Source organism: Carassius gibelio, chromosome A17 (assembly GCF_023724105.1).
Source record: "Carassius gibelio isolate Cgi1373 ecotype wild population from Czech Republic chromosome A17, carGib1.2-hapl.c, whole genome shotgun sequence".
Lineage (NCBI taxonomy): Eukaryota > Metazoa > Chordata > Actinopteri > Cypriniformes > Cyprinidae > Carassius > Carassius gibelio.
Window position 1 is genome coordinate 15553746 of NC_068387.1, and position 10517 is coordinate 15564262.

Here is a 10517-nt window from a genome sequence, read left to right on the forward strand (position 1 = left end):
CAGCATTGTATATAGTACCGGATCACCTTCAATACTCTACGAGCGACAGTCGCACGTTGGAGCTTTAATTGAGAGCGGAGCCTCGCTGCGATCTAGTGTAGATTGACAAACCTAGTTCACCCTCCATCATCAGATATGGTGCGTATCGTCTTTTATCATACACTACTCATTTATGAACATGTGCTCATGTTTTATGTATTTAACGCATTGCAGTTAATATAGAGACATGACAAATCCACCCGCCTGAAGACTGCGTTTGCTCTCGTGCAGCAGCGAATTTGATTTCATATGCATGAAAAACAGTTCTGAGTGTCATTTCATTTCGCAAACGATGGTTGCATCATGTTTATTATTTTGAACGTGTTGCAGTATTATTGATGTCATAGTGCGGCAGGAAATGTGACATAGGCGTTTTATTATAATGTGATGTGCTAGACAGCAGCAGACATGATCAGTTCACGCGGTCTATTAAATAAGAACACATTGTGTTGCCTTTTTAATTGATATGTTTGAGACAACATTTGCTTTGCTTTAGCGAATGATTTTGCTATAAGTTAGACCTCATTGACAGCTACTGTACAAAATCAGGCCAGTCTGAATAAAGAGTAAAGAAAGACCTTAAATAAATGATTTACCTAGAAAATATAAATTCTGTCATCATTCACTCACCTCTATGTCGTTACAAACCTTGTAGGACTTTTTTTTTCCTTACCTGGAAAGCAAACCGACATGTTAGACAGAATGACAGCCGCAGTCACCATTCACTTTTAATTGTATGGAAAAAGATGCAATAAAAGTGAACGGTGACTGGGGCTGTCCGACTCCCTTTGGGTTTCACATAAAAAAAAACATTGAATAAAAACAAAAACAGAAGTTCAGTGTTTGATTTAAATGTTTCTCGAAGTGTTCAGTGTAGTGAAATGATGAGATTTTAAACAGCTGACATGTGGGTTGTGTTGGCTGTGAAGCATTATTACACGTAGTCTAGATATGACCATGTTATTTATCTTCGCTTCTCTTTTATTAGGTTTATTTAAAATTAGCATTTGCATAACTGTCAGATCTTTCAAAAGTAAGTAGGATTATGACCATAAGTTGGCTTTATTTATTGGTTTAGGTTGGCACAAACATATTTGATCCATTCTGGGCTTTATTGACTTGTGGTGGAAGTAACAGGTCTGTTTGTTATCCAGGCTGTGGGCTTGAAAGTTTTTCCTCATAAAAGCTTGAAACAGAGCTCATTAATTGTACAGCTGGATACCCAATGAGAAAATAAACAAACCTTTGTTTAAATGGTGCATTTTAGCTCAAGAAAGCAAACATTGTTCGTGAAGCATGGAAAGAATGTCCTGAGTGAGTTCAACAAAGTCAATACCGACTCAGTGAGTCCATACAAACGCTTCTGATTCCGCTTTTCCACAGCACCATGCCAAAAGGCTCAGTATAAATAATTTTTTATGGATATTATTTAAGCCTGTGCTAGTTCTGTGGTGAACTAGTTGCTGGAGTGGCTAGTCGTTGTGCGAGGTGTCTGTTTCCTCCCTTCTTCAGGACCGTCCTGGCCACGATGTAGTAAATGCAGCTCTAGTTTCGTTTTTTTTTTCACCCATCATGTAGAACGTAGATCATGTACTTTCTTCACATGGGCCTTTCTGGAAGCTTCTCTGAAATGACAGTCATGCTAAACTGCACAACAATAACTTCATAATTATTTAAGCGAGAATTTATTGGGTAACCTGGTAGCTGAAATGGCCAGATTAGCCATCGGCGAATGGCTATTTCAGGGCTTGCTGTCTCCCCTGTACACAGTTGGTTTGGTTCACAAGGAAGCTGCCTTCACAGTTGTGGTCATGAGTTTATATTCAGCCATCTTCCTGTCTTAGGTGCTAAGTTGTGGGTAGTACATTGGTGTTCATTTTGTGAAGAAAGACAGTTACTGGAAGTAGACTCAATAGAGTGTTTGCATCTGTCAGCATGATGGTTAAGGGGCCTAGGGGACTCCCTGTTAACATGGTGTGAATGTGGAAATACCACATTCATTATCGTACATTGAGCGTCCCAAGGACCAGGCCAGCCTTCTCTCAGCTGCTCTTGCCACTTGGTGAGTCCTAAATCAAGGCCAGATTCCAGGCAACATTGAGCAGCATTTCAGATCCAGGCCAAATTCCTGGCAGTGGTGTGTGATGTTTGAAGCCTCACTGGATGGCCTGGAATGTGTCCAGTAGAGGTACAGGATCCTGTTCTCCCCCATCAGCTGGAGAGAATAAAAAAAATCCTTTATGGACAGGGTCCATGGGGAATCTGCAGATGGTGCATTTTCCACATTGATTTTGTTAGGGGAAAGAAGCTGAAATGTTTATTAATTTAGATAATGTTACAGATTTCCATTTTGGTTTTTAAGTCAGTTTGATTCGATTTGTTTCAACATGATTTCAGTTCTGATTCACTTTTACTCTGATTACCTAACTTGGACGTATTTTAAATATAATGTCCATTTGTCTTTCTAACTATACTGTAAATTATACAGGGCAGTTGCAAAGCGATTCAGAACAGCAACTACTCATTCACTAAAAAAGTCACCATGAAATTCAAATGGACAATTCTAATTTCCTATTTAAAGAAATTGCATTGTTTATAAATAATTTAGCCATGCACATTATTTAATAAAATAAGGTGAGTTTTAATCCCCCCTCCATCCAACTGTTACTACATGAAACTGGGATAATAACCAGGAAAAGAAAATAACTAGGGACTTGAATAAGGGTAAAAGCATGTCTTCATATTAAGGTAAAATTTGAAGGGATTTACGGACAGCATGCTAATTGGAACAACGTGCCGAGATGCCTTACACATCAGGATAGTCATAATAGGGCAGAAAGGGACCTTTGTTACTCTCCAGATCATATTTTGTTCTTACCTGGATTTGAACTCTGTCTTTATGCTAGCAGCCTGGATCCTTAACCCTCAGGCTTACAGGACCCCTAGTGAGACACAGGCAGAAAAAAATACATTTGATCAGAAGAACAGTTGAGACTGGCGAGATAATGCATCCGTGCAGTGACAGGTAAAACCTGCCATTGTGTTCACAGATGGAGAAAGGTGTTTGCACAATTAGCAGAGAAGCAGTGTCACTCAGATGATCAAAATATAACGATATAAACGCAAACCCACGGTTGGCTGTAAACTGAGATGACCGCAGGAGCAGGTAGAGTGATGGGGCGTTTGATTTAGCTGTCATTCTGTGTACCTGCCAGGCTACCTCCGAATACATCCCACTTTGCTTGAGTGACCTGATGGGTCACCCATTTGACTAATTTCAAATAATTGAAGCGATCCCTGACCCTCAGCTTTGTAACTGTAGTGAGCTGCTGATGTTAAGCTTCTCAAAAATCAGCCTAATATCTTGCTGAGCGATATCCAATGCGGCCTGGGAGGTTGGTACACTAACACTGGTCTCAAGGGTCAGGTGAGCTCTCATGGGTATAGCCTGATCAGCCAGACTCGCCACTATGTGCTTCAGGTAACCTCTACTCACAAAGACCAGAATGCCTCCAAAGAGACCTGTCATCTACCCTGAGGAGGACCCCCTTGTCATTATCCGTGGTCTACGATCTCCTCGACCAGCAACAGTTCTTTTATAAAGAGCTGATCGAGCTACAGGAGAAAAACCTCAACTCCTTCCTGCAGATGCTGGTGGACTCCACCAACAGCCGCACTGACAGCGTGGTGCGAGTCGAGATGTTCAGGATTTGAAGAAACATCAAGCGGGCTGAGTGACTGGCAGAAGGTCTGGTGAAGGTCCGAGAAGTGGTGGATGGCCTGACCTCGCTGAGGTCAAACCCGGGAAAGCACCAGTTAAAATGGAAAGGCATGATGTAAAGAAGAGTGATGGCTGGGGCAATGAACCCAAGGTGAAGAGACTGGTGGCTGATCTGACTGATATTCAGTTTGATGGGATAAAGGTTACTTTATCAAGAATTGCCCTTCTTTTGTGTTCCTTTGAATATATTTAGCGGTTTTCATATTGTGGTCTCATTCACCATTAGTTTATGATTTGGATGTGGTATTTTGTCTTGTTTACTGGCATTGATTAGTTAATTGGCTTCTATTGAGTTTTCAAGAAGAAGCTTTGAGTGTCAGGAAGATAAAGCAGATGGAGCAGATGAAGTAGATGTTTTTGCTTTTTAATAAAACTTTATGAAGAGCATTGAGTGTGGTAGTTTATTTTGTGTATTCATGTGATGGTAAAGCTCTTTTACTCTTATTTATTGGTTTGATCTTGATTTTGTAACTATTGTTTTCTTCATGACATGGCGTCTGTCCCATTAGGGTTTGCTCAGTTTGTAAAGTGCTTGGCACAATAAAACAATGTTTATGACCCTTGTTTACTCATCACTTTTTCCCTCTCCATTTCCAGGCTGACCAACTCACCGAGGAGCAAATTGCTGGTAAGCCAATCTGTGTGTGTTTCTGGTGTAAACATGCCCTGAATTAACTTCATTGTCAAGGGTGAATGTCACCTAACCACTTATTCAGCTAGATGATTCAGGAAAACCGATCCTGTGAAAGTTAAGTTTCATATATGTCAGGTTTTTTTATACAATTTTGATGTGTTTCCACACAGAGTTTAAGGAGGCGTTCTCCTTGTTTGATAAGGATGGTGATGGTACCATTACAACCAAAGAACTGGGCACAGTGATGCGCTCGCTCGGGCAGAACCCCACGGAGGCTGAACTGCAGGACATGATCAACGAGGTGGATGCTGATGGTGAGTTGGATTTAGTTCCCATTTCAGAAATGAAGAAACCGTGATGCTCTCTATCAGGAAACACGTCATACAGTATACTAAGGTTAAGGTTAGGAATTAGTCTTTGTTTCAGTGTGGTGTAGGCAGTCAACTCTGTGATTCAAATGACCAATGAAATCTTTGGAATCCGCTGCAGGGTGGGTTTGTGCTTAACTGCTTTTGGGGGAAGGGGGGAACGTCATAGCTGACATAACTGACACTGCCGTTTATTTAATTTTTTATTTAATATTCTGACATACTGCTTATTTATTTTGCGCTAGGAGTCATTTTTGTAGGTCAGACAGCAGAAAAGCCAGTTGAAAAATAGCAGGTAATAAAGATCTCATGAAACCCATTACAGTGTTTCCACTACATTCATTCTGCTGTGGCAGGACTAAAAATCATCCATGGCTGCAGCTTCACAGTGTCACCACTCACATCATTTGTAGTCGAGGAACTCACAGTAGCGATGGGAAGTTCGGATCATTTTACTGACATTTTGTTAATTTCAACAGAATATAATTAAAATGTTACATGTTATTATCCAAATCCCCCAACAAATCTATTTATGCAAACATTGATCACATTACATAACTATAATCCAACCAAGACCAAATTATAATAAACCGAAATGATGAATACATTGCTTAGCTGGCTGAGCAATCTGTTAGTTCACCTCAGCTCCCGAGTCTTGGGGTGGTTTGTTCTTTTGTCACATCACATCCCCCTGTGTTAACCGAAAGTTATGTAGTCTTTACAGGAAACAAATTATTAGTTCATTTGTTCAAGTCACGTGACAGCCCCATAAGCATAAGGCGTTGCAGTCTGTACCGGAAAAGACTCTTGAGTCTTCAGGTCCGAGATGTTCATTCTTTTGTGACCTCTTCCTGGATCAGTATCTTGTAATGTTGTGTTACAATTAGAAATGATCAAAGTGATTTTCCCCGCAATACAGATAAAGTTTAAAACATTAACCAACTCTTTATTACCAAATTCAGTGTTATAAAAAAAAGAACCATCACAGGAATTCACAATTTATAGATCGTAAGAAATAAGCTATAAAGCTCAAATAAAATTTTATACCACAAAACCTTACGTACCTTTAAGAGTAAAGAAACGAATGACACGCTTGTTTGAAAGGAAGTTTGGGAATTATCATCTTATTTCTGTATCCATTGCTGCTGTCACCATTCAAAACTATTATCTTATTATTATTATGCAGTCTTTGCTCGGACTTGAAGACTCGGAAGATGAACTAATAATTTCTCTCTCCAGTACAGACTGGATAGCCTCTGGTCTATGTGGCTGCATGTGATGAACAAACGACTCTTACCCGAAAGACTCGGGAGGTAAACTAATCATTTCTGTTTCCTGTACAGAACCTACTGGAGGTTGCCCATGTTTGGTCATTATGAACTGAGCAAATCCCTTGCTGAGAGAACTTGTTGCTCCTGAGTCATATTAAAGATTCGTACTAAATGAACCAACATTCAGTAACAACCCATCACTCATGGGGTCTATGGGATTGACTTCCATTTGGAGCCAGTCTCTAGCAGCCAGTTGATAAATTGCAGTTTAAGTCACTTCCATGTTGGATTCAAGAGAGAGACTGAAAGGTTGGTGCTTGTTCTAGAGTAGGACCTGAATTTAGGCGCAGGAATTGTTGTATTGCTCATAATTCAACTCATTCCTGCAGAATCTGCTTCAATAAATCAATGACAGAATTTATTGTGCTTGTTACTTATCCTTTTTTTTTGTTGTTGTTAAAATAAATTAAATTCTGAGTCTGAGTGCATGTGATTCTTGGGTAGAGAGATTTAGCCACAAGGGGTAAGGGGTGTGATCAATGGGAAATAGTTCTGCCACCACAGCTGAAAAAAGTCCTAGAGGAAACCCAGCTTTACATAATCTACTTTGGCAGTGGTGGCCATGGAATCAAGAGAGTGTTTGTGAAGAGCTCCATCGAGAAGAACATGCAATGTAAAGAAAACCACACACACACATATATATGCAAGCACGTGTCTACATCCACATTGTCAGATTACACGCGCTGTGTGAGCCCTCTGGGAATGGCTGTAGTGATCATTTTCACACACGCATGCACACAGGAGGATGTCATATTTGTCCCGTGTAATGGAAATATCCCACCTCAGCTTGGTTAACCTCAAGAGAATAAAACACATTTCGGCTTGAGAAACCCAGAACCTTCAACATGCCTTGTTTGGAATAAATTTAGAAATGAAAAATGTGATCAATATTAACGTTCTGCACTGTTTTGTCTAAATTAAACATGAAAGTCTAAAAGCTAAAATGAGTCATTTAAAATGCTACAAGTAAATTTCAGTCATTGCAACATTTAAAGCATGAAAAATGCATATTCATTTTGAGGTAGCTAAAGATTACCATTTAACTTTTATCATTTTACTAGTGTTTTAAATAAAAACTCTACTGTTGATACATTGTGTCCCTAATTTGATTTGTTTAATCTCACAATATAAGAAAATAAACAATAATTCCTGTGACCTTTCTCATAGTTTAAGTCATTCTGGAGAGTGTTTGCTGTGAATCTCAACTAGGACTAATTCACTTTACCTAGATGTCACTCAAACACACTAAATATGTGCTATTAGACCTCATTATAATTATGCCCTATTGACTCCCCTGCTTTCATCCTGAACTCCAGGGTACTTTATCCGAGTTTTCCAAACATCCCGGCCCATTTCCATTTATTCTTTCTCTGTCCCTTCCAGGTAATGGAACCATCGACTTTCCCGAGTTTCTGACAATGATGGCACGGAAAATGAAAGACACAGACAGTGAGGAGGAGATCCGCGAGGCTTTCCGAGTGTTTGACAAGGTCAGTGCTGAAAAGAGGGCATGGTGGTAAGATGGTGTGTTTGCTTTCATGGAAAGAGTTAGGAGGCAAGGAAAAACAAAGCAACCCTTGGAAAACTAAATAAGCCCTTGTTCCACGTGAAGCTGCAGCTGGTTTGAAGGGATTCACAGTCACTTCCACAGTCAGACATCTCTCCCTACAAGTTTACTAGGACATTTGATTGTCAAATATTTAGGAAAAAGCATCATTGAACTGCTTCCCTTTGTTGAATGTTACCACTGCTGCCCCTTTTATCTGCATTATGCTTCCACAATACGTTGTTACACTTTTAAAATCACCTACTTTGGATTTAGTGGTTTAATATATTTTAATGGCATGACACAGCTGACTTATTGATCCTGTCTGTGTCTGTAAGGATGGGAACGGCTACATCAGCGCAGCAGAGCTTCGCCACGTCATGACAAACCTGGGTGAGAAGCTAACGGATGAAGAGGTGGACGAAATGATCAGAGAAGCTGACATCGACGGCGACGGTCAGGTCAATTACGAAGGTACGACGCAGCTGTGTGCTGAGATTACCTGGAAAGGGTCGCCCTTTTATGGAGATTAAACATTACTTTTATAAATTGCCACTTCAATTACATTAATGTAGCTTGGATTTGGATAATTTGCCTGCATATACAAAAATGGAGAATAATTTAAAAGAGCAGCTTGCAAACTAGTGGATTTTGTGCTCATGTTGTGATCATGAGCCTCGTGTCTGAAGTGTCCATCTCTCTTTCTGTCCACAGAATTTGTACAAATGATGACGGCAAAGTGAAGCTCTTCTGTTCTCTCCTGACCTCTTTAGAAGACAAAAAAAAAAAATCAGTCAAATGTTTTACTTACCTCTTACGCAAAAATATTCATTTATTCATACTGTTTCTGTATAGAAAATACTGAATGTTATAAAAGGAAAATGTCCATATATAGAAAAAAATATATATATAATAAAACAAACAAAAAAAAAAAGACATAAATGACCTGCATGTACTGGTTAATGGTCCTGTTCCCAAAGAACTGCTTAGACGTCTACAAAATGATCAATCAATTAATCCTGATATCAAACCTTCAGAAACTAAAGTAAAAGCATCTGGTGAACTGCTTAACTGGTTCCATTTGCTAGTGGCAATGTTTGGGCTGGCCATTCGTCTTCTACTTCCTGTTTCTGTTCTACATGCATGCAGCTTGAGTTCAGAGCCGCTATCGAGGCGGAAACCTCAGCGATGTCTGTCGGAGCGTTCTGGGGGTGAATCTAAAAGAGGTTTGAATATCGTTTGGCGGTGGTGGGCGGGTTTTTCGGAATCTGCATAGAGGACGAATGAATGGGACCTTTGCAGTTTGCTTCAATAACTTAATAAAGAGATATTTCTAAGAAAAATGAGCAGTTAAGAGATTTTAAACTATGTTTGGCATGTCAGGATATTTGGCGTTTTGTTTCTTTGTGCATTGTGCCCAATAGCAGGGGCATTTAGCGGGAGGGAGTGGCTTGGGAGTTTAAGGGTGTGACCTTTCACCTTACGTGGAAGTGTTTTTCGGGTAAGGGCAATGGTGACTGTATCATAAATGTTTGTATCTTTAGTTTTTCCTCTGGGCTCTGACCGTGAGCATGTTGATTTTTCTCTGGAGAGCGCAAAAGAGGGCTTTGGCCGCCAGGAGTTTGTTTCGACTGCCCACCTTCAGTTCTGTTTATGTTCATTCCAAGTTGTACATGCTTGTCTTTTGATTTTTTTTTCCAATAAAAGAACATGAACTCGAAGCTCTCAACCTTGTTTGTCCTTTTTGTCATCCTCTACAGAAACATTTAGGGAAGCTTTTGCAGCCAACCTACAGAAATCACCTTGGCAACCACTCTCTTTCTGTATGTCTCTGTATATATGTGTGTGTCATGTTGTGTGAGCGCTGATCCATCCGAGCGCAGGCTTGAGCGCGTCGGTCTTTGGGGATTTTAGGGGTTGCCTGGCAACTTGGATCTATGGCTCTGGTGGTTGAGGGGGATATCAAACACCATGTGGGAGCTGGAGAAGAGACTCTGGAGAAATGGAGTGTGTGTGTGTGTGTGTGAGAGAGAGAGCGAGAGAGAGACTACAGCTGATTGGATCCACCTCTTGTAGTCAGGCAGAGTTTATCCCTACAGCAGATATCTACAGTATGTCTCCCTTTTTCTTTTTGTTTCTGGAATAATTCGTTCTCATTTGTCCAGTTGAAGCTTTACCACATAATTCGCATCGGATTCAATGTGAGACTTTTGCACTTAATTTTCAGACTCGCTCTTAATTTACAGCTATTTAAAGCCTGGGCTCAGTGACAGTGTGCTCGGGGGGTGTAGAGATGATTGTGCATCTACTATGTGCTCAGCAGTGAGAAGCAGGATACAGTGACAGGCGTGTGGGAGGAGAGAGAGAGAGCGCGCTAACAGCCCACATCTCTCTGCTCTTCTGACTGATGAGCTGCACGTGGCCAAGTGTGTGTGTGTGTGTGTGTGTGTGTGTATTAAATGCATTACTTCCAAGAAAAAGAATCCGAGAATGGCTGAAGGCTTCAGAAAATGTTAGGCTGTATATGCAGAATGTTCTGGTTACTTGGTGCCTCTGAGATAAGACAGAATGTCTTTTCATGATTTGGTTGCAGGCAATGGTTGGTCACACTCTCTCTGTCCTCTCAGGCTTTATGGGAAGAATCTCTGAGCTAGAATAGCAAAAATATCCCACATAAAATGTTGAACACAGCTAAATGTTTTGTTTGTTTGTTTTTTTTGCCCTAGAAATTTAATTTGAGAAAGAAATATTTAAAATTATAATATGTAACACTTCGGAACACTTCAGGATATCCTTCAATTGTTATTTTCAATTTGTA

General features: G+C 40.2%; 1 protein-coding gene across 1 annotated transcript; it reads left to right on the plus strand.

The window, feature by feature from the left end:
• LOC127933454 (calmodulin-1) lies at positions 1–9420 on the plus strand. Its single transcript, XM_052530467.1, has 6 exons — positions 1–138; positions 4418–4448; positions 4625–4768; positions 7537–7643; positions 8038–8173; positions 8414–9420. The coding sequence occupies exons 1-6, from the start codon at positions 136–138 to the stop codon at positions 8440–8442; spliced, it is 450 nt and encodes a 149-aa protein (XP_052386427.1). The 5' UTR covers positions 1–135; the 3' UTR covers positions 8443–9420.
• Positions 9421–10517: the final 1097 nt, after the last annotated feature.